The sequence below is a fragment of the Engystomops pustulosus genome, chromosome 5 (assembly GCF_040894005.1).
Source record: "Engystomops pustulosus chromosome 5, aEngPut4.maternal, whole genome shotgun sequence".
Classification (NCBI taxonomy): domain Eukaryota; kingdom Metazoa; phylum Chordata; class Amphibia; order Anura; family Leptodactylidae; genus Engystomops; species Engystomops pustulosus.
In genome coordinates, this window is record NC_092415.1 from 178,302,195 (window position 1) to 178,327,471 (window position 25,277).

At 39.2% G+C, this 25,277-nt stretch overlaps 1 protein-coding gene across 4 annotated transcripts in view; it reads left to right on the top strand.

Annotated features, from left to right (window-relative positions):
- The window catches only part of DPP6 (dipeptidyl peptidase like 6), a 1,159,861-nt gene that overhangs the window by 816,655 nt on the left and 317,929 nt on the right, over window positions 1-25,277 (top strand). For all 4 annotated transcript variants that reach the window (XM_072153926.1, XM_072153928.1, XM_072153925.1 and 1 more), the window contains exon 2: window positions 1,649-1,763. In XM_072153926.1, coding sequence (XP_072010027.1) covers window positions 1,649-1,763 — 115 coding nt within the window. The remainder of the gene's footprint in view (window positions 1-1,648; window positions 1,764-25,277) is intronic.

The following is a 25,277-nucleotide window of genomic DNA, read 5'->3' on the forward strand; positions in this document are numbered from 1 at the left end:
GACCCCTCTGACCTCTGGTGAAGCTCTCTGAATGCTTTACTATAGTCCCAGATTGCAATAATCAGCTGTAAGGTGTCTGTAATGAAGCTTTATTGATAATCCTTGGTCCCATTACAGCAAAAAATGTTTAAACTCCAATTGTCACTGGGCCAACATTTTTTGTCTGGATCTACAATTATAAAATATACAGTTTTGACTTACATACAAATTCAACTTAAGAACAAACCTCCGGACCCTATCTTGTACATAACCTGCGGACTGCCTGTATTGCTTTCCCCTTTCTGTGACAATATATATCTGTATAACCAGCCTTTGGTTTGGATGATAGAAATGTGAGTAAAGCTCCTTTCCTTGTTTAGTTATGATGTGAAGCATGGTTTTTGCTAATCTCATTTTATGGCTATCCAAAATCCTTTAATCCCCTTTTCATGATTCCCAGAAAGTGAACGATGTAACAAGTTTGTCTCGGGTCGCTTGGCCAATGGGCCTAAAAAATGAGATGCAGTACAACAGCGATAATGAAAAAATATGAAATCTTTTTTTTCTTAAATAGAGAAGGAACATGAGGAGGATTGCAATCGAATCACATATCAGTATTAGGAAATGAAAGGGTTTATCCATTGGTCATGTAATTTTTCTAGGGAATTCTGAATAAGGGGAAGGGGTTTGTACCATCATCTTTAGGGCTGCTCAGGACCTCTGCAGGTCCCGTTCTGTCCTCCATGGACAAACTGTTTGTTTAATTGGAATTGTATAATGCTTTGTTTTACCTGTGGAGACGTTTCAGAGAAAAACACTTGATTTCTGTAGTTCTCCTTAAGATTACTAGGATTTTAAGCAGTAAGACACCCGGTGATCAATTTTCTGGCACCTACTAGCAAATTTAGTTGGTAAATTAGCTGGTGCATCAATGGTGTTTAAAGGGGACAGTTAGGCCTTTTCCAATGGATGGGACCTAACTTGCTAATCGTTGGGATCTCAGTGATCTCCATCAGCTCGATACAGATGAATGGAGCAGAATGGAGATGTAGGCCGTTGCTCCCCTCATGTTGGGAATCAACAAGGGGTCTGACAGTGGTACCTCATACCCCCCGTTCGTGTGATGTGTAGGGGTTTCATCACTGAGATCACTGAGATAGCCACTGATCAGCAAGTTGGATAGGGCCTAACTTGTTTAGTGGGAAAACCCCAGCAGCTACTGGGTACCCAAATAATTGCAGAAAATCGAGATGGAAGTCTAACTCTGCTTTCTGTATAGTGCCAACCACTTTGGACCAGATCTGAGATCCTGAACACTTAAACAGGGTCACAGCTACAGTTCCTGTCCCACAACACAGAGAATGGAGCTGGATTTTGGCTCTCTGCTTTCATCTGGCTCTGGAATCAGATGATTGGTTGGTCCAACGGGTGAACATAGCCTCCCTTGGTGCCTGAGGCCAATATAGAAAGTTGCCCCCTTGATCATGCAATGTCTCCTGCCCATACAAACATCATGTGTAAAGAGATATTAATGTAGTTAAGGCAATGACTTAGAGATTGATGGATACGTCATCAATATCATTTACTTGTATTGTCTTCCTAATATAATTGTGTACTTTACATTTATGGTTACCTTATTAATAAATGTGATGTCCTTCTTTGGTTACAGGAGTTGGTGGGAAGTAACCCTCCGCAGAGGAACTGGAAAGGAATTGCCATTGCGCTTCTAGTCATACTTGTAATCTGCTCCATGATCGTCACATCTGTCATCCTACTGACTCCAGGTAAGGTCAAATACAGTATGTTATGATTTTTGTTTCTTTTTTCATTACTATGGAAGTAAGGAGAAATTACTTTTATAATGTTGCCATGTTCCAGTTACCCAGCATGGTATGGGGTTACTTCTCTTTTGAAGCACTGCCTCTAGAGAAGAGTACGGTCCTTCATGAAAGCCCCATGCAGAGACTCTTGGAGGACCTACAGGTGCATATTGCAGAATCCCTGGGACTCCGTGTCACTGTACAGGGTACTTGCACACAATTTTTCCAAGTGTCTGTTCCAAGAGTCAATTAATGTACTGTAAACATTGCCATCTGCATCCAATGGAATAGGTTTAAGTGATTTCCGAGTAAAATTTATGTTCAAGTGGTTAACATGTAGTACAGTATAATCAGCCATTAATGTACTGGATGTAGCTGAGATTCAGTAACATGACTATGATTTTGGTTTTTATCTTCTCCGAACAAGTGGAAACCTTCTTCCTGTATGGCAGGTCAAATAAATGTCATCTCCATTCCTTGTAGACCTCACCCTTCCTCCATGTCTCATGCTGTGTGTAAAGCTACATTCAAACAACCGTGTGCTCCCTGGGCTGGATCCGGCACCAGGTGCAGAAGAGTGGAGGAGTAAGCACTCCTCACCCCTACCCTCTGCACAGAAAGAAACATGAGGCTGCGTTGCAAATCCACCCAGTCTTAGGACATGTCCTATACTGTGCACCGTAGCGGCCGATTTGGTGCCACATGGGTGCCGCTATCTAGCCACAAATTGTTCGGGCAGGTCACCGCCCCATTATGGTTGTGTGAATGTAACCTAATGGAGTTGATTCAAGCAAACAGAGTGACATGTTAAAGGTACCGACTCAATATGTAATTAATGAAAAATTACAGCCACCCCCCCCCCCTTCTGTTATCCCGGTGATATCTTTTCATTTGTTAGCTTTTCTAATCATTGCATTATTTTGCACAGATCTATTTGGTTACATAGGATATGAATTTGCACATGTTGGTGCTTTTAAATGTTTTTAACTTGTCTGTAGCATGAATTAAAATAAAGATATTTGGAATTTTTTTTCATTAATTACATATTGAGTCGGTACCTTTAACATGTCACTCTGTTTGCTTGAATTGATATGTTTGTTTTTGACATGTGGTACCAATAATGGCATTTAACAGCTTTCACCTAATAGAGTTGAATTATGTCTAAAGTCACTTTGCATTAGATGATATTGGTTGTACATCAACAAATAATTTAATTGGTCATAACATTATCCAATACATTTTCTGTATCAATTCCTCGCAGTTTTCTAGATCTCTGCTGTCTTACATTCTACAGGAAGCTTCATTGGGGGAAACATATCAAACTTTTGCCTTGCCTTTGTCTTTAATTTGGAGACGTTTCATGGTGCTCTCTTCAAAGTTCGCCATTGTCTAGTTACCTGCAGTGTTCCCTGAGTTATCACCTGAATCCAAATGTGAAAGTTGCGACTTTTATAAAAAGGTCGCAAAAAAGTCGCAAATTTTTGTGCAGTCGTACAATTTAGCTTGGAGCTGATTGTGACTTTAGGAGACTTTTTGCAACTTTTGTTTTAAAAAGTCACAAATTCACTAAAGACCAAACACCACATATATCATGAATAAGGAAAAATCGCTAAAATACATCTGACCAACAGAAAAGCCAAGAAAAGTTCCAAAAAAACAGACAGACAAAGCCCGACTTATGGTACATGTGCCCCATTGTTTACTTCCTGTGTATGAAAACCAGGCCCTGGTCATGTGATGTCACACAGGTGCACAGCTTTTTACCATCACAGAAAGTAATTAGAGCTGTGTGATATAATGAGCCGTGCACCTGTGTGACATCACATGACCATGGACTGGTATTTATCCACAGGATGTAAGCAATAGAAAAGCAGAAAGCAGAGATCTAGAAAACAGTTAGGAATTGATACAGAAAGTATATTGGAAAATTGTGCAACTTTTGATTACATAAATAGTATGAGTTATTTGCTGAAAAGTAAAAATGTAACGAAAACAACCCCTTTAATGAATATTTACAAAAAACAATACATGACCATGCATAATGTAGTCAGGTTGGGTCCTCCAGATTGGCAGGTAGAAATAAGGTCCCTGCCTATTTTGCCTTTATATCCTATATGAACAGTGGTTCTTTTGACGTGAAAAATGTCAATTCTAATGTATTAAAGGGGTTGTCAAGTTTGAGCAAATAAATGTGATCCTTTCTATAATGGAAAGCTCGTTTTTCAATATTCAATATATTCTTTACTGGTATAATCTCTTTCTCACACCGTCACCCCCCCCCCCCCCCCAAAAAAATGTCCATGGTAACCAACACATATATAAACAGGGGGCGTAACTACAGTGGTAGGAACCATAGCCACTGCTATGGGGCCTGCTGTGTTAGGGGGCCCCGCATCCTACCTGAAAAACAAAAGAATTGAGGATTTGCACCATTATATACATATTATGCTGCACATTATACAGAATTATATGTATATTACAGGGCACATCTCCCACAGTATACAGCCGAGCCAGGCACTCAGATGAGTAATGTCGGAGAGAGGGAGGGGACAGCAAAACGACAGGACTAGGGATCTCTCATCTCTAATTCTTGTGGACTCTGGGGACAGAAAGTATATAAATGTATATATCAGTGTATAAATGTGTGAGTATACAAATATGTGAATATTCTGAGGGGTTAAGGGGCCCCATTCAGAAGTTTGCTACAGGGCTCTTCCTCTACTAATTATATAAATATCACATAGGTGTTTATACTAAGACCCAGCACTTGTCTGAACCCAATAATGCTAGTCCAAGGTGAATAGGACAAAGTAAGCCAATATACCATATAGACCCATATGGGCAAACTACATGAGCTTCTACTGTAGCACCCACTGATGTTTTTGGGGGGATTGAGGGCATTGGAGGGTGATTATACCAGTTTTTGCCCTCTATTGGGTATTGTTTTAGCGATTTTAGATGTTTGTTTGATATGTTCTACTTATATGTTAATAAAGATTTACATTTTTGTATTTACCTTGAATCCGCTTGAGAATATCTCTGCCCTTAGTGTTACTTGGAATATAATCTCATATGCTCTGATCCCTGATATGATTGGTTGCAGTGGAGACCCCATATTGTTTGCAGAAAGTATAACTATTGATCATACAAGTAATCTAATTTATTTGTGGACACTGGACAATCAATTTACGCTTATGTCATTGGACATTACAGTTTTTATATCCCTTATTATAAATCTTTAGTACTATAATTTGTCTTTAACGATGAACTAACTGTAGATACCAGGCTACAGTGAATGTTTTTTAGGAGCGTTAATGGAGGATTGTGGTGACCAGGCCCCATTAGAATGCAGTCACCCTCACATAAATATCAGGTAGAAGAAGATTATGTAGAAGAAGTCAAAGAATAACTTCCAAAAAGCATCTTAACTGAACTTGGAAGATTGGTTATTAAAACACATTATCTCAGGCTGTGCGGAGCATGTTAAGGGACACTTCTTGACCTAGTTAAGATCAAAGGCCTTTTGTACATGTAATTACATTGTAAGCAATTGGCAAGCGACCAGCTCCAAATTTACAGAGCAGCTAAACTATTACAATCCGAGACAGTAGGGGTCATTTCAGATCGAAAGTGCAAGACAGAAGGGGCCATTATTGGTTCTTCTTTTCTCTTTCCTTTTGTGCTGAGACATACAACAATGCTGGGACATAATAAGTAGAGAAAGGCATCTTTTCTGCTACAAAATATTACTATATTTTTTAATACCACTTGTATTATTGCTTTTATAGTGCTCTCCTTCAAGCACTGATCATCAATTTCCTATAGAAAAATTGTGCTAAAACATAGAACCTCCCCTTCTTTCTTATTTCTTCTGTAATTGGCTAGGAGAGGTATTCACTCATATGTCTTTTAATCTTTACATATATAGAGTAGACCAGGTATATTTTTGGCAACCATAACCCAATCTCCTCCTTTAAAGGGGTATTCTCATGAAGACAAGATTATTTATGTATTCTTAAGATAACAAAATGACGCAATGACGCTTTGATGCCTGACGAAGGTCTTTGTCCGAAACCGAAACGCGTACAAATTAAAAAAAATTAAACCTTAATACTGCATCATGGAGCTGGTTTCATTTTGAGAGCTACTTCCATTTGCTCCAGCCTCGGAGTTCAGAGCCATTTCCGACTAAGATAACAAAATAACACATATACTAATTCACTGTTATTAACAAAAATACAGCATTTCACAGATACAATTCTAACCTGTCTCTATCAGTAATGGTGTTTACATTTTGGTTCCCCCTGACAATGATTGGTTTCTTCTCATGGATAGCTTCTCTTTTCTGTACACTGCAGTGCTCTCTGCCTCCTGCCTTTCCCCTCTGCATTACAAAGCAGGCACTTCCTTCAGGCAAGCAGCATCATGCAGAATTTACTCTAAGAACTACAGACAAGAGGAGGGATTCATCCAAGGAAAGAGGGAGGCTTAGCAGAGCTGACTATCTGTGTTATAGGTGAGGTAGCAGGGTTGACTGTGTTATAGGTGAGATAGCAGAGCTGGAGTGTGCCATTGACTCGACATGACTCTGATCAGATGCTAGTAGAATGTTCAGAAGCTAAATTAAAGTTTAGATAAACTTCTATCCTGATAATGTCAGCACATTGTCAGCACAGAGGAATCATGAAGTGTGTGCTTAGCGAGTCCCCACCCCCACACTTTGGAATTTTACACTGACCATCACTGAGTTATAGGAGCTAAAACAGCAGTAAAATTGCAAAGTAAGAGAGTTTAAAAATTATCTTTATTGTGTAAACATCACTAGGGGATCAAAATTGGAGAACTTTCTTTCAGAGGTCCCCATTGACTGGAACCTCAATTAATTTATCATGTATGACCGTTGTGGTGAAAAGTTGACCTATGTGATGGGTGGCATAGCTTTCCTATTAGATAGATGAATATCAATTTGGTGTTCCTGACCATTGGATTTCACAACTTTGCTATAACATGGGGTTCATATATTTCTATTATCTTCTGAGGAGTGACGACTAGGGATGACGGCATTTCAATAATATTTTTCTATTCTTCTGATACATTTGGCCAATACTAGGAAGCTGTTCCTTACATGTATATGTAAGAGGACACATCCATTTAGTTAATAAAAATGAATAATAAAGGTCTTTTGTTTTAGTAACATTTGGTAGTTCCAGTAATTGGACCCCCACTAATTTTCTATTTATCATAATTTCTATGGAAAGTTTGCATATTAAACAAAGAGTCCCACTGTATTTAATAAGAATGACAATCCCGTATATGGGAATTAGCTATTAATCACATCTATCTTGAAGTCTGTCATTGGATGGGCTCATGTAAGACACTAGTTATATAACCTAATAACAAAATGCTAAGTGATATTATAGAATTTTGCTAGCTATAGGGGAAAATGATACCATCAGGTTTTCAGTACCATCGTGGTTAGCTGATTTTACCCCCAATGGAGTCCAGCACAGAATTTATCTTCTATATTGCAGATTGGATAAGATAACCAGACATACTAAGAGAACTTAGCGGCTGCTCTCAGACTGTTCCCTGATCTCTTAAAGGGCATTGCTTCCTTACACAACGTGCGCAGTCTTCTCTACAAATAGAGCAGCGTTCAGTTTCTAGTACAGGTACAAGTCTCCAAGGGTTTCAGGTTTACTTAAGAGTTGAAATTACTTTTCTTCTTATCTCCTGCAAGACTGGTAAAATCACTAGGAGTTGCTTCCGGAGGACTTTTAAGTGAAGTTCTTCATAAAGGTCTGGTAAGAGTCTTAGATCTCGCTCACATGCTGCAGATGTGGTCCGACAGAATTGTGTCATACATCCTATGTTAAAGGAGCACCAAAAAAATGTTGGTGCACTTTGCCGGAGCACATCTGCAACACCAGATTCATGTAGATTGGACTCCATATTACTAAATCTGGTGCCCCCTGCAGTATACACATAGTGCAGTTTGCGCTGTTTTTAATAAATGCGGCTGATAGAGTTCTTCCTTAGTCTTCAACCTAAATAAACATCTCCAGATATCTGTGTTCAAGACCATATTGTTTTGTAATATAGTCTAATACCCCCTTACAGTGAGGGACACATTTTGGTACACACGCAGATGAAGGGAGAGAAGTCAATAGCATTGTGTGGATGGGGTAAATTTGGCCTCTCACTGTCAATCACTTGTGTGGCGGTGTAATCAGTACCCTCACTGTCAATAACTGGGTGTGGGAGGAGTAATCAGGACTCTCACTGTCAATCACGGTGTGTGGGAGGAGTAATCGGGACTCTCAATGTCAACCACTGTGTGTGTGGGAGGAGTAATTATGGCTTTCGTTGTCAGTCACTGAGTGGGTCGGGTAATCAGGACTTTCACTATCAATCACTCAATGTGGGCAGCATTATCAGGAGTCTCACTGTCAATCACTGTGTGTGGGTGGAGTAATCAGGACTCTCACTGTCAATCACTGTGTGTGGCAGTGTATTTAGGACTCTCACTGTCAATCACTTTGTGTGGGTGGAGTAATCAGGACTCTCACTGTCAATCACTGTGTGTGGGGCAGGTAATCAGGACTTTCACTGTCAATCACTTTGTGTGGGTGGAGTAATCAGGACTCTCACTATCAATCACTGTGTGTGGGTGGAGTAATCAGGACTCTCCCTGTCAATCACTGTGTGTGGGCTGGGTAATCAGGACTCTCACTGTCAATTACTGTGTGTTGGTTGGGTAATCAGGACTCTCACTGTTAATCACTGTGGGTGGGTGGAGTAATCAGGACTCTCACTGTCAATCATCGTGTGTGGGTAGAGTAATCAGGACTCTCACTGTCAATCACTGTGTGTGGGGCAGGATAATCAGGACTCTCACTGTCAATCACTGTGTGCGGGTGGAGTAATTAGGACTTTAATTGTCAATCACTCTTTGTGTGGGTAATCAGGACTGTCAATAACTGTGTGTGTATTAGTTATGGCTCTCATTGTCAATCACTGTGTGTGGGGTAATTAGGACTTTTATTGTCAATCACTGTGTGTGTGCGAGGTTATCAGGATTCTCACTGTCAATCACACACTGTGTGGGTGGAGTAATCTGGACTTTTTCTTTTTTTGTATTATACCATAATTTTCTTAGACAAAAAAAAAAGGATGATAACCGAAACTGATAAAACATAAAAAACAATATCCTGTTTGTAAAGGACAGATCATATCCTGACAGCCTTCAGGGACTAACAAATACAGACAGGCCCTCAGTTTATGAGATAACATATATATATATATATATATATATGCTGCTTTCTCATTGAGATTGCAATCTAGAAAATGAAATGCTTTATAAAATTACTTCAACAATATAAACTCCTCACAGGAAAGAAATGAGGGGAAATGTCTCCAATTGTTGTGACATAAATAATTCAAGCATAATTATTAATTTTTGGCCATACTCCACTGCAATAAATACACACATTAGATAATATGGCATCTTTAATGGGAACTGTAATAAAATAACAGACAAAACTAATCTGCTTATTTGCAGTCCCAGCTCCCCCATGTTCCACCATTGGGCATGGTTTACAGTAATGAGAACATTAAAGACGTAAGGAATATATGATTCTCTTGAAAAAACAAACATATATATATATAAGGTTTATAAGTATAAGTAATATATACTTATATAGCTCCATTTTATTATGGATTACAAAGACTTTTATTATCCATTTTCATAAATAAAACCCAATGTACTAAAGGAGCATACGTAGTAGGTTTATGGACTTCCTTTTGGTTTGGAGCAACTTTTTAAAATTGTGTTTAAAGATTAAGGAGTGATGGAGATCTTTTCATAATATACTTAGTTGACACATTCTTACTGTGTTAAAAAGTCTCCCCTTAGCAACACTGTAAATAAGTGTTGATAAGGAGAGTTCATGTTCAATCTGCATATAGTTTGTCTGCAAACTAGTTTGCACATGCGCAATTCGAGCGTATCGAGCCACCGAGCGTATCGAGCCACCGAGCAGTTAACTGCGCACCTCCGGGATATATATGGCTCACCACACAGATGTGAGGTTTCTGTGTGCTGAGCCGACGTCATCATGAGACTTCACATGAAGTGGGAGGTAATCAGCTCTGGGGGCCGAGGGGAGAATTGTGCAAATGAGGAGGGGAGCATTGGGATTTGAAATGCAACATCACCCCAGGACTTGACTAGGACTTTTGTACTATGCAAGGCCTATTCAGAACTGTCACCAGTAAAATTCGGACTTTTGGTGACAGATTCCCTTTTAATGGTTATGGGATTCTCTTCTAGTTGACATTGTTTCTTGGCCCCCCTTTTAAGGTCATGTGTACAATAACAAAATAAAGAACAGAGGAAAATAACATAGAGAGTAAAATCAATCCTTTATTAGAATTCATAGAAACAAACATGCAAAGTTAAAATAATTGCTGAGGGTATAAATCACCCAAATGAACATATGAAAAATGTGACAGTAAGAGGTACTTAGGTAAAAACAGAACCCCCCCCATACATACATACATACAGGATAAAGCTACTGGTCCCTGTAAAGCAACAGGTGACTGATAAGAGCCGTGAAAGTTATAAAAACAACAAACAAGCTCTGGATATAAACATTTAAAACAATATCTACCTGCAAAGGGAGCCGCACTGTCTGGTGTCCACCCAAACACGTGTTTTGGCACACACACGTTTATCAAGGGTCAGATCATGTGTAATACCCATGGTTATTGTCAGGCCCACTGTGCAGGATGGAGAGAAACACAGTAATAGAAAATAAGTGCTTGCCAGGGGCTAAAAGGTTTCCCTTGTAGGTGACCAGCAGTAATCAGATTGAAGCCAAAAGTCATATAGGGAGAAATCCTGTGGTGGAGGATTGCCCTAATGACCCTGGAGTCGGAGAACTCACTGGGGATTGGATTCTGGATGTCAGATTTGCACACACTTCACATCATATTTTTGGAAAGACTATTTGCCTGGTCTGGCATTTACTGTACAACAGAATGTTATAATTCCAATCAGAGACACAAGATCATCAAGAAAGACTTTATTTAATTGCTTGTATTTCACTCAAGTCACTGTTTGTCAGATGGATTTTTTGTCCCTTCTCGATAGACACTGAGACATCTAATTGGATGTGTGTGGTGTTAAAAGGATTTTAAAAATTAAGACTAAAAGAGGTCTATATATCACTAAAAAAAGCTGTATACATAGAAGGGCAACCGAAACAAGCAAAGAAGGCTGCTGCTACATATAGCTTTAAGAACCACAGTACATAGAATAAATGTAGGCTCATCTTACCAACATGCAGTCAAAGTGTTACTAAGGGGAGGCTTAACAGCTTGTTTTCTTTTTTATTAAGTGTGCTAATTTTTTTTTTTTTTTAATAAAGTACATTACAAAAAGTTCCCCAACACTTTGTTCCAAAGAACATTAAAACAGATAGAAATTACTGTAATGCTTAAAGTTAATGCATTAATGATAACAGAATTGCTCCTACTACTTTCAGGGAATTGCTAAAAGTACAAGTACAAAATCATTGCACAAATTATCCCTAATTTGTGACTGTGTGAAAAAAGACATACAATGGGGTTTTATTATCATGTGATTGGTACTGTAGATAGTATTATTGTATTAAAAGCAGTATGAGGAGACAATTCATGTGGCTTTTAGGTGGCTTCGTTATTAATACTGTCTATCACAATCTCAGAAAATAAAAACAAGAAAGATGCAAATATGGAAATTACTTAAGTGCAAAAGTGTTAATGATAATAAATGTGTTTCAATTCCCAGATGGGTTACAGTTAGCTGATAAGACTTTGTACTTTTCAGAACTTTAGAAGTGGATCTGCTTGACAGTAATTGTATACATTTATGAAAAACAGGAAAAAGTTGAATTCTTGAAAAAGAAATTTTACTTTTTGCCTAAAATCCAGCTTAAAACTACATTCACTGTTGTGAATGACAGTAAAAATGTAGACAGTTAGTCCCGGATGTTGTCCTTGACCCTGTATAAGACCTCACTTCAGTATTTTACAATAATGAGGGGGGCTGTAACTTAAAGAGGACCTGTCACTATTAAATTCGGCACTAGGAGCTGCTTACTAAAGTACGCAGCTCCTAGTGCTTGAACAAACGGCGCAGTGTTAGAGTGATAGCGTTACCGGAAACCTCCAATAACGCTATCTAACACTGCGGCGGGATACAATGTAAAGGCCGGACCGCTCGCGAAGCGACAGTTTCAACCAGTAATCTACATCCAATCCAAGTCTCACTGAAGTCAGGTATAAATTAGATATCAGAAGAAAAGTCATTTTATTCTATGTTTACTACATGCCACATATGTATCCTTTGTTTTCTGAGACAGTGGGCATATATCAAAACTTATGTAGTCTGTATTATGTGATGCCTGTGGAGTGTGCAGAGTGCACCAGATTAATCAAAACTGGCGCATGGTCTTCATTAATCCGGCGCCCCCTTCACTGCTCCGGAAGTGTGGGGAATTTTTTTTGTTCTTAGTGCAGAATTGTGGTGTACGTCAGTAATAAATGTGCCACAAACTGACTAAGAAATAACACGTCCCTATAGGTGCATATTTTTTCTGTCTTGTCAGACACAGTTCGGCCACAACACAAAGTCAGATAGAAAATTGGCACAAACACTTAAATAAATGGGGCCAATGCATCCATTTTCCAAGAACCATTGTTTAGCCTCAATGTGTTGAATGTGACATTCCGATGTAAATTCCATTCGGTGGAAAAGATCTTTTCCTAGACTGAATCTGTTGGATTCTTACATAGTGAATGTGCAGTCACTCATCCTGTGAATAACGACAAGGTCAACCCATTCCAATGCGTAAGCATCTCGCTCGGGATCAGCTACAAGCTGTACTGTCAATAATTGCAAATTGCTGACTTTGTTAGGTTGGTTGTGTGCAATAACAAATACAAGCATTTACCTTAGCCTTTTATTTATAGCGTGTGGTAGGTGTCAGCTCGCACAGAAGAAAAGTTTAAACAAACAAAAATAACCTAGCCTAAGTTTTGATTGTACAAGATCCACAATTACATATCTTACAAATTCCTATATGCAAATTTCTGCCCTCCAGATAGAAACCTTGTGCTACTTATAGAAAGCTATGGGACTTGCATCAAAACGAGGCAGATGCTCAGGGGCAGGGCTTTCTCTACCAATCAGAAAAGAGAACTTCCCCCATGGATTATAGTTGATGTGATTATGAATGAAGAACTACTCGCCTGGATTTATATGGGGGTTGGTAGTGCAGCCACCTACTGTACCTTCTGTTGTCTTTTTAAACATTTATAATATTTATAAAATGAATATTCTTACACATAGATTAGGGACTGCTCACAAGTAGCTACTGCCTACCACTTACCTGGCAGATGTTTAAAGTTCCTACATTAGGTCTGTGTCAGTCTGGTCTGCAAACTCTTATTTGACTGTATAGGAAAGCAGACCGAATATTTCACTATGTATAGACCACTACAAAACATTGTACACTGCATAGTGTACTTTGATGGATAATAAATGATGTATACCATATATGTTACATATGTAAGAGGTATGCTTAGGGGAATAGTATACCTTATACTTCATACACAATGCCGGCAATTTGCCATCAGTAGTTTCTCTCGACATTTCCACACACATCCACACTCTGTTTGGTCAAGCATTGACACTAAAGCCACTTGTCTTCTCTGAAATCAGAAGGGAGGTATAATTCAATTACTCAACATTTTCTTCCCCGTATTGTCAGAACCTATTAATGCCTTCTGCATTAATTTTAAGCCGCAGCCATGGCTGTTTGCTGGAAGCCTTGATTGACAACAGCATTGCAGAGTCTTTTGCCTAGGAAAGCTGAATGCTGTCATTCAGAGCTCAGTTGTATTTCACCTGTGACTTGAGAGATGGAAAGCGAATCCATTCGGCTGCTGGGGGCAGCGTCCAGGAACTCCTTTATACTGTATATCTGCCCAGTGCCATTTTGCTGGTTTTATTAGTCTCCTGACACATTTATGTTTTTTCTGTTTTCAATTGCTTGGCTATACTGTGTATCTGAACTCCGCTATGTTATTTTGAAGGTTCTCTTATTATTTGATTCTGTGCTTTGCGGCCGTCTTAGATTTGATCTGGTTCCCAGCCGACTGTGTTTTATCTGTTGCCTGTCCCATATTTCCTGTACACTCAATCAGTGTTGGGATTATTGACCAGAAGACCCTAACCAATATGATTTGCGAGACTTGTTAAGTAGGTGACAAGGGTCGTGGGTGATTTTAGGGCCCCCAACCCCTTTCTCTATCATGATGCCAAGAACATATTTGGGGGTAGAGTCAGAGTCTCTTCATGAAAAAGCAATCTGGTCCTGGATTTGGCCAATTTTTATAAAGATCTGAAAGCTGTTGGCTAAACAATTGTTGACTAATAAAAGCCAATGTCCCTGGACGCAATAGATACATTAGCAACAACATACAATGATGGCCGGTTATATGTTTAGGGTAATAGTCCCCAATATCTATAAATAGTGCTTAATATATGCATCAACATGAATTCCTTTTATAAAAATATGATCTTATTTTACAGAAGGGCATACATATTAAAATGGGGAGAAAAGAGATGGCATAGTTATATCTGATTATAACGAGTTACAGGACTGGAATATCTGCCAACTCAAAAAGCGGTAAAAATCCCAATTTCCACTAGAAAAGAATGTGATATCAAGGAATAGAATCCCACCCAGGTCAACATCTGCAAAGAGTTTGTATGTTCTCTCCGTGTTTGCGTGGGTTTCCTCCGGGTACTCCGGTTTCCTCCCACACTCCAAAACATACTGTTAGGTTGTTTAGATTGTGAGCCCCATGGGGACAGTTTGACATGCTTGTGCAGCGCTGCGTAATCTGTGTGCGCTATATAAATAAAGAATTATTATTATTATTATTATTATTATTAGAATAACTACACATGCCGCCACATATATAAAATAGTGTTTTATGACAAGACCTGTATGTATATCACAGATGGAATAAAATAACTGAGGATACATTTACCTTCAGCTTTTTACCGAACTGAACATCCTGCTGAACAATACTGTAGAGGAAATGACATAGTAAATGGGATCAAAGGCAGCACCATACTGGGTTTTTTTCTTTATGGTTCTGAATGATTTGTACAAATCTATTACAGTAATTGCTTTTTATTTTCAATGTGGAAACATATAGACTTGTACAATAAATCTCACACATATCATCTTGTTACAGTCATAAATATATTGGAATTAGGACCAGTTTTATTAAGTAGGCAGATACAATGGAGGAGATTTGTCAGGACTTGTACAGTAGTTTTTGGTATACAAACCCTAATGTACCAAAAACTATTGAAACTATTTCCCCATCACACCATCTCCACACAAAGTGGGCATGGAGGGGCAGGCTATAGCACAATTCTTCTTCCTCATAAATCTGGAGGAGTGGCAACTTAATTATGTGCTGGAGCTTGAGCATAAATGCTGATGTATGATAAATGTCCCCCATTGTATGGAAGTAGCTTGTTATTTGTGTTCAGTCAGCCCAAACCGCAACTGAACTTTGTGAGTTTGGGTCCTAGACACAGACTTCAGTCAGTTTGTTTAGGCCTGTCTCAACAATGCTCATAATAACACACGCAATAAGTGCTGGCGCTGTTCATGTGTGTTATCTATTTAAATGCCATTTAAATCAACCTAGGATGCACACTGGCTCTTCCCATTTTGGGGAGGATCGGTGCTCCACTATGTCGTAACTGGGAACAACAATCCTCACCAATATGGCATGGCTGGTCAGAGTTGGTCAGAGTTGGCACGGCAATAATACTGCTGGCCAACCTTCCCAGTGGCATTTAAATAGGTAACGCCCGTGATTGGTACCAGCACCAAGCGCATGTGTCACTGTTTTGGCTTCAGGTTGGGTACTTGGACATGGACAGGATTGAATTTAATAGGTTCTGCTCATCCTCATTCATTATTCATTATAAAAGAAACATCATTTTTGAACTTGTGACTATCACAGCGGGTGTGGATCCACTGTGCCTGTAAACTAGTGCTTGACATGAAAGGGTTGCCTGATTGGTTTTCACCCCTTAACCTCCATTTCTTGACTTAGCTACATTGAACCATGAGAATACAGTACAAGGAGATGCAATATAGTAGAGATTGACCCAGAATAGGAATGGAACCAGAATAGGACTAATAGAACTCTAAGGAACCAAACCAGTGAATGATTGGAGGTGAGGGAGATTGATAACTTAGTAGGCAATTGAATAGGCCACGGTCAAGACAGATAAAAATATCTACCCCTGTAGGTACTCTGGAAGTATTCGTAACTGATTCACCAGTAACAGCACCGAACTAGTTGCCTCTTCCAAATCACCTATACATCTTGGCTTGGCTTGTACTTTTCTAGTCCCTAAGTTAGTTTGGGATACTGATAACATATATTTAGATTACGTCAACATTATTAGAAGGTGAGAGTACAACACCCAGTCACTGCACCCATCTTCTGTGCTCTCTTTGGTGACAGAACCCAAAATATAAAGAGGATGGAGCTGGAAGCAGAAGGCTCAATGATCATCTACCGTATAGTCACTGTATCTGAGTATCACAGCTCAGCTCCTAGTCACAGGAATAAGATAACAAAATGTCAATGACCGGCATTAACAATGACTATGATGATCCAAAGAGCCCTTTCCACTGTACCCAATCACTGCAGTTGGCACCAACAAACTTTTAAGGTTTGGCCATGGGTGTCTACATTAGATTAAGAAACTTCTTACAAAATTTAAGCAAGTAATAAACCAGCCGTGTCGACCACTATTTACCTATAGAAAAAAAAAAACATATGGAGCAAAAAATTTCGTAAATTAGTCAAATCTGGGAAAGTAGAAAATGTTCTTCTTTCTCCACCTGGTATTTTAGGAGATGTACATGTTCACGTCCTAAATAGCCTGGATCAGCAAATCCTTGTTGTTATAAGCACACCGTTCACAAGTGTAGCTTGTAGACTAAACCAAAGATTTACATATTTGGGAAGATTTATCAGAAATGTCTGAGAGTAAAACTGTTCTTGTTAACCATGGCAACCAATCAGAGCTCAGCTTTCATTTTCTCACAGCTGTTTATAAAATTTAAGCTGAGCTCTGATTGGTTTCCATAGGCAACTAGAACAGTTTGACCTCAGACACTTCTGATAAATCTCCCCCATTGTATTTCTCGCCATTATGACTATTATAGCCATATATTCATGGTTATATTCTTGATGATGTCATATGGGTGAAGCACCTTATAATTCCTATTTGGTAGGAATCTGTTAATAGGTACATAGCACCATGTGTTGTACAACTTTGCAACTATTTATTTGAAACCAGTTTATCCGAGCAAAAGAAATAATTGGTGGAAAGAAATCCCGACTTTCTTTTTTTAATCATATTTAATGTGTGTTCTCAGTATTTCTAAGATGGTTTAATAAAAATAAATGTTCATGTAGAGTTAGAAAATAGTATCATACTGGGACCTGTACAGAAATAAGGGCACTGAATGTGAAGGTCTTGAACATTAGCTGTATACCACTCGCAATCATATTGTCTATTTCCCATACAACTGGGATATAGCTCTGGTGTAATTAACAATTTAATAATGGAGTTTTACAATTATGTTTCTTGGTTCTCCGCTAAGAGCATTAAAAAGACCCCATAAACCCATTACTTTGTTTACAAAATAGTTTAAAAATACATTGGGCACATTTACTAAGCTGTGTGCACCAGTTTTCTGTCGGACTTTGGGTGCAAACTGCTTACACAGGTATTTAAGAAGAGTCTGCGCCAGATTTAACACGCAAAGTCCAACAGAAATGTGTCACACGCCCCATGTTAAAGGTAAAAATGTAAAAATGGGCGTAGACTCTGTCAGGGCAGTGCAGAAGGCATCACATCCATAAGGAACGGGCACCAGAAATCATGACAATGGCACCCCCTGCACTATACACAGGCAAACTGCATGTAGTACATAGAGCTATATGCAATGAATATCAGCCAAACCCCACAATTTCAATGTGAGTATTTGACCTTCTATTGTATATGGTTCTCTCCAGGTGACATGTTATAGAGCAGGAGGAACTGAGCAGACTGTAGATAGTGTCCTATTTGCAGAAAGCATGTTATAGACCAGGAAGGGCTGAGCACATTGTATAAAGTGCTCTATCTGCAGGCAGCATGTTATAGTGCAGGAGGAGCTGAGCACATTGTGCATAGTGTCCTATCTGCAGGCAGCATGTTATAGGGCAGGAGTGGCTGAGCACATTGTACATAGTGTCCTATCTGCAGGCAGCATGTTATAGAGCAGGAGTGGCTGAGCACATTGTACATAGTGCCCTATCTGCAGGCAGCATGTTATAGAGCAGGAGTGGCTGAGCACATTGTACATAGTACTCTATCTTCAGGCAGCATATTGGAGCTGAGCAGATTGTGCATAGTGTCCTATTTGCAGGCAGCAAACTGCTTTACTGCTTTTGCCTTATACAGGCAGTCCCAGATGTTCAAGATAAGTTCTGTAGGTTTGTTCTTAAGTTGAATTTGTATGTAAGTTGGAACTGTATATTTTATAATTGTAACCCCAGCCAAATTTTTTTTGGTCTCTGAGACAATTGGATTTTAAAAACGTTTGATTGTCATAAGAACCAAGATTAATAATAAAGCTTCATTTACAGACACCTGTGATAACTGTTACAGCTGATTATTGTAGCCGAGGACTAAAGTACAGCCAATTACCAACATCCAGAAGATTGTTTGTAACTAGGGATTGCCTGTAAGTAGGGTGTTCTTAAATAGGGGACCACCTGTATTATGCTGCATCTATCTATCTACCTATATATCTACCTATCCTTCTATTTATCTGCCTCTCTCTACCTTTACACCAGTCCTCTATATTCACATGATCCTTCTTTTTTCTAGAACCATCCAGTCAATACTCAGGATTCTATTTCTCCCCCCAGAAGAGATCACAACCTGCCAAACTTTCTGATTACATTCGAGATATAGAAACCTGACAAACATATCCTCCTATCATCTAATTATACGCATCCCAACACTTTCTACCTGAACTTTTCCTCTCCCTTTTCTTATCGTTAGGGAAAACGGTAGACTATTAAAGAACTGAGAGCAGATGAATAATTTATTTACCTGAAAGCGGAAACAGCTGCATAATGTGTCTCTCTTGTTATTTTTTAAAGAAAAGAAAGGCGTCAGCGACAGTAGGCGCCCCTCCCCCCCCCCCCTTCCCCGTCCGTATTTATTACCTCACCTGACAATGAGGCGACGGAACAATAGATTGACAATTAATGGGAAGTGATGCTAAATATGTAATTTCCTCACTTCCCATCTGTAACCCGATGTTACGCTCTCGCAACTGGCAGACGTGGCTTTTTATGGGGCATTTGCAAACAGTTTATTAGTTCTTGCGGCTTAATAAACAGATTTTTATTGAACACATATCAGCATAAAATGGAAGCGCTTCATGTTATAAAACAGACATCTATGATATATAAACTTTCCCGAGCCCTCAGCACACCATTATGTGCTCATATCGCCTCTGGCCCTCCCTCTGTCTCCGAGCTTTCCGTTTTCAGAGCTGCTATAAGCTTCATATTTGCATTTGTGGAACAGTTTCCCCATTTCTGATTAGAATTTGTAGCCAAAGCAGAAAACCAAAAATATTGTCGGATCAATGCTCTGTCCGTCTGTTTTTAAGATGCTGGGATGAATGGAGTCGACTCCTTTTCTATTAAAAGATATCTAATCTTTTTGTTAATTGTAATTACTCCGAGGCCGGTGGAATTACTGAGAAATCCTTCTTTTATGTGTGAGGACGGAATGATGGGGATAGATGGGGATATGCTATGTGCCAGGTCTCTGTCAGATGACTTATTGGATTCTAAAGTGGAAATATAAGGAAACATCAATTACTTTTATAGAAATAGAAAAGCGATAGAACTAACAGTAACAATTTCTGTTCCGCGCACAATCTCATACAGACAGACACACGTATATACAAACAGAACATAATGTGAGGACTAAGGAACTGATGTAGAATATTGTATGTCACAGGAACTTCTAAATAATGTTTTATAGTATTTTATGGCCAGAGCTGTGTCTGAAACTGTAATCATTGGATCCCAGCATCAACTCACACAATCACACATTAACAAACATAGATACACATATCTGTCTGACTGTCTGTTTCTCTATATGCAGGCGGTCCCCTACTTAAGGACACCCGACTTACAGACGACCCCTAGTTAATGACCGACCCCTTTGTCCCCTGTGACCTCTGGTGAAGCTCTCTTGAAGCTTTACTGTAGTCCTAGACTGTAATGATCAGCTGTAAGGTGTCTGTGATGAAGCTTTATGGATAATCCTTGGCCCAATTACAGCAAAAAATTTTGAAACTACAATTGTCACTGGGACAAAAATATTTTTGTCTAGAGCTACAATTATAAAATATACAATTTTGACTTACATACAATTTCAACTTAACCTATAACCTTAACAAACCTATGGAACCTATCTTTTACGTAACCCGGGGATTGCCTGTACATAGATAGAACACAGTAAGGTTATTGGAAACATTCTCCAGTAATCCAACAGATAATAAAAGAAGTAAGACGAATATTTATCCAAAAAACTGGCAAAAAAAATCTCAATTTCTGGAAGACGCTCAATATGAGACAATCAATTAAGATTCTAATGGCAAAAACTTCAACACATTTTTGAAAAGATTCAAATTTTTCTAATAGAATCAGTCCAAAACTGTCTACAACAGTTCTGGAAATTGGTATATACTCCCCGCTGGTAGGGATGAGCAGACTCGTTCATATTCAGGTTCAGCAGAGTTCAAACGAAACCAAAAGTTTGGCTCAGTTTTGATTGAAATTTTAGGTTTTTTTATTATAATTTTTTTTTTTAACTTTTTTTTATTTTTATTTTTACTATTTTTCAGACTCCCTAGGGTACTTTAACCCTAGGTTGTCTGATCGATCCTATCATATACTGCCATACTACAGTATGGCAGTATATGGGGATTTTCCTCCTCATTCATTACAATGTGCTATCAGCACTTTGTAATGAAGGGGTTAAAACGAAATAGCCTCGGGTTTTCGGAAGACCCGAGGCTACCATGGAGACGGATCTTGCGCCGCTATCTTTTTGAGGCTGCCGGCAGCTTTGCAGCAAAGACTTACCGGCTAAGATTACCGGCTAAGATTTTTCTGTCTTCAAAAGTCATCTTATACGCCGGAATGTACGGTATATAGATACAAAGGATAGTTGAGATGCTCCATGCTAAATATATATATATAAATTACAGAGAGAATATCTTGTCCAGCACTACTTATGCAGGGCATGGGGGCCAGATGGATCCATCTGTTCACCTGTCCGAGCCTGGTCTGAGTCTGATCGCCGCTAAATGTGACATCACTGGGGAACACTGATCTACCACAAAATGGCAGCGCACAATGTCGCCAGCTTTTATATTTGAATGGTGCTGCCCATTTTGTATTTAAATGTTTAACAGGCAATACCAGTCGAGGGTTTGAGCTGGACCTGAACCAGGACTTCTAATGATTTCTGGGGTTGGTTTGTCAGGAGCCTTTGCAAGAGCCGCAGAGCTCATTTATAACTTCACTTTTCATAGTCCTGTCACTACTAACAACATACACAAAGGTATGACTACACAGATCTCCAGGGACAATACCTAACACTCCCTTCAGTTCTTTATGGTCAGAACTGCTGACAGATTTCCTTTAGGACCTGGTGACAGTGGTCATGTGTTGTGTACTGTGTTCTGTGATTGTGAAATGTTTTTAGCATATTCTAAATGAATTAGCAACACGGTCAGTACTAGATTTAGGTTCCCCTTTAAAATTGCTTTCAGCTTTTCATTGCTCAGAGTTTAGATTGACAAAGGTCTCAGCCCAAGCAGAGAATCAGATAAGTAATATCAGATAAGTAATCATATGTCATGTTGCCTGGCACAAAACCATCCGTGTTCATCTCCCCTGAGCTCAAAGCACTGAACTGTTTCCAGATGTCTCTCACAAAACCATTGACTGAAGTCGTCCAGGCTATTAACAGAAAAGTCGCTCTTTCATCCTACGTTAGCATTTTCTTGACGACCCTTTAGGGCAGTTTCTGCATTTTTACAAAGTGCCTATTGGTCAGATCTACCTGGCACCTTGGCAGATCACCTTTGGCATTGTAAAAACTTCTCTATAGCAACCACACTGTGACATACTTTTTCATACATCTTTCTATCGAGCTACTCTATAAATACACACACACGTATATAGCGAGCGATACTGTCTATGTTATACTTGCCATATGTTGTACTGTCAAGGCCTCTGTATTGCCCACGGCAGATCTATGGTTGTTAATGTGTTTTGTTAATTGTAACATTTTGAGAAATAGAAGAACATGATTTTTCTCCCTTTCTTTTTTTATTTTATGAACGTTGTAGCCTTTGGGATATCTTTGTGCTGTTGATACATTCAGTATTCATAGCTAACTTTATCACTTCAGGACTGTACTACAATTAATGGGGGATTTTTGTTCTAAGGATAAAATTGAGCAGAAATTTCTTCTTTGGTTCCTCCTGGTTATATCTGTTCCTTATGTCATGCTGCTAACTATATAACAATTGCTGAGATGATTTATGCAGGGGCGCACAACTCTTTTTGGCTTGAGGGATAAATTGTTCAATAATGTTATTTCAAGTAACTGCAATCAAACTTTGGATGCAAAAAGGGGTCTCCCATATAATATATACTGATAACCTTTCCATAAGACAGATCATGAAAATGAGATCACTGGGAGTTCCACGACTGGATCAGTGATGGTTCAATACTCCACATGCCTCTGGCAAAGCAAGCAACATTGAGAACAGATGTGGCAAGTTAGTGTCAGACCCCACTGACGTCTACAGAGGAGCCAATCGATTCCAAGCTCATGTTGCTCCAATTGTCCTGGAGATTTTTTTTTTGTTTTTATAAAAAAAGGTCTCTCTCTCATTTAATTCCTTATATACAGGATATAAGTATTCAGACCCTTTTAAATGTTTCATTTTTTTTGTTTCATTGCAGCCAATTGGTAAGTTAAAAAAGTTCCTTTTTTTGCTCATTAATGTACACTCTACACCCCATCTTGATCGAAAAAAAAAACAAAAATGTAGATATTTTTGCTAATTTAATATTCAAGAAAACCTGAAATCTCACATGGTGATTAGTATTCAGCCCCTTTGCTCAGTATTGAGTAGAAGCAGCTTTGGAGCCAGGAGGCTTTTTGGGAACGATGCAACAAGTTTCTCACACCTGGATTTGGGGATCCTCTGCCTCTTCCTTGCAGATCTTCTCAGGATCAGGAATGGTCACAGAGATGTTCTGAAGCCTCTGTCTTGTTATTTTAGCTGTGTGCTTAGGGTCATTATCTTGTTCGAAGGGAAACCTGAGGCCCAGTCGTAGGTCCAGAGCTCTGGAAGAGGTTTTCATCCAGGATAACTCTGTACTTGCCCACATTCATCTTTCCTACAATTGTCTCTGAAGCTGAAAAACACCCCCATAGCTTGATGCTGCCACCACCATGTGTCACTGCTGGGACTGTATTTGGCAGGTGATGAGCAGCGCCTGGTTTTCTCCACACATACCGCTTAAAATTAATACCAAAAAGTTCAATCTTTATCTTATCAGACCAGAGAATCTTATTTCTCATAGTCTGGGAGTCCTTCATGTGTTTTTTTGCAAAATGTATACTGCTTTCATATGTCTTGCACTGAGGAGAAGCTTCTGTCGGCAGACTCTGCCATAAAGCCCCAACTGGTACCTATCCTAATCAAGTCAAAAATGTTAAACACAGCTGGACTCCAATGAAGGGATAGAATCATCTCATGGAGGTTCAAGAGGAAATGGACAACATGTGGTCATTAAAAAATATTTAAGAAGATTTAGAATGAGTGTTATCTGCAAAACTAGGTCTATTTAGCCATATGGTACCTGTATATCCGTGGCAGAGGCTATAATGCTGCAGGAGTACAGATGACTTTCACCCTCCTAATGCAGGCAGTTATGACTTAAAGAAAATCTACCATTTGATTTCATGCATTATGAATCAAACATACCTTGAGAATGCTGTAGCTTTGCTGATGCAGAAACATATCTTGTTTAATCCATGTGCTGAGTGGTTTTGCTGAAAAAACAATGATAAAATTCAGGATAATGAGGCTCTGTCGCTCCTTTGCCTGGCTCGGCTCTTCTCCTCTTGCACTGCTCAGGAGAATGATGTAATTAACAACAGGTAGAAGTAAGCAATCACTGCAGCCAGCTGCTGTGTATGAGTGATCCAGCACAGGTTGATTAGTCGTGTCTGGTCAGTGCAGACAGCTCGTGTAATGTGTTTATGTACTGCAAGAAGCACGCAATCCAGCTTTCCCAAGATCCTGAATGTCATAATTGTTTTTGCATCAAAACCACTCAGTTTAGGGAAGAAAGAAGATATGCTGCTGCATCAGTGTAGCTACAGCATTCTCTAGGTATGTTTGGTTAATAATACATGCAGTAAAATGGTAGATTTCCTTTCAGGACGCCCGACTTACAGATGACCCCTATGGTAGTTACAGACCGACAAATTCAACTTAAGTACAAACCTAATGAACCCATCCTGTATGTAACACAGGGACTGCCTATACCAGAGATCCCAATAATTGTACCATGAACAATCAAAAATTGATGTTCCTGAGCATAGAATAAGCCATCAATAATAAAATGCCTAAATGTCAATAATGGATGCCATATTTTATTTAACTATTCAGACACTATACCAGTGATGGCAAACCTTTTAGACGCTGCATGCACAAACTACAACCAAAACCCACATATTTTTCGCAAAGTGTCAATGTGAACAATTTAAGCAGTAACTTATTACTACCTGCTGTGTCACAGATTTAAATTGTATAGGCACCTGAGGACACCAATACAGTAGAAAGAAGGAGAAGAAGTTTGGATTATCATTGTAGCTTCCTTGGTACTGGGCTACCTGGGACTGCAAGAGGTCTTGAGTCCTGCCTGGCAAACTCTACCATTGGGTGATGGCATGGCTGCCCTTATAGAGGGCTCTGAGTGCCACCTCTGGCACCCGTGCCATAGGTTCGCCACCACTACACCATATAACTTGACAGTAAAATGTCATCATGGTCCAGCCAGGACATAAGTGCATATGAGTCAGTATCTAGGCTAATGTCCTTCTGACGGCAAATAATTAAGTCACATATAGTTGTGACCTGGAGAACAATTTATACTCTCTAATGGCTATAGTGTTGTACAAGCAGAGGGGAAAAGTTATTATAATACATT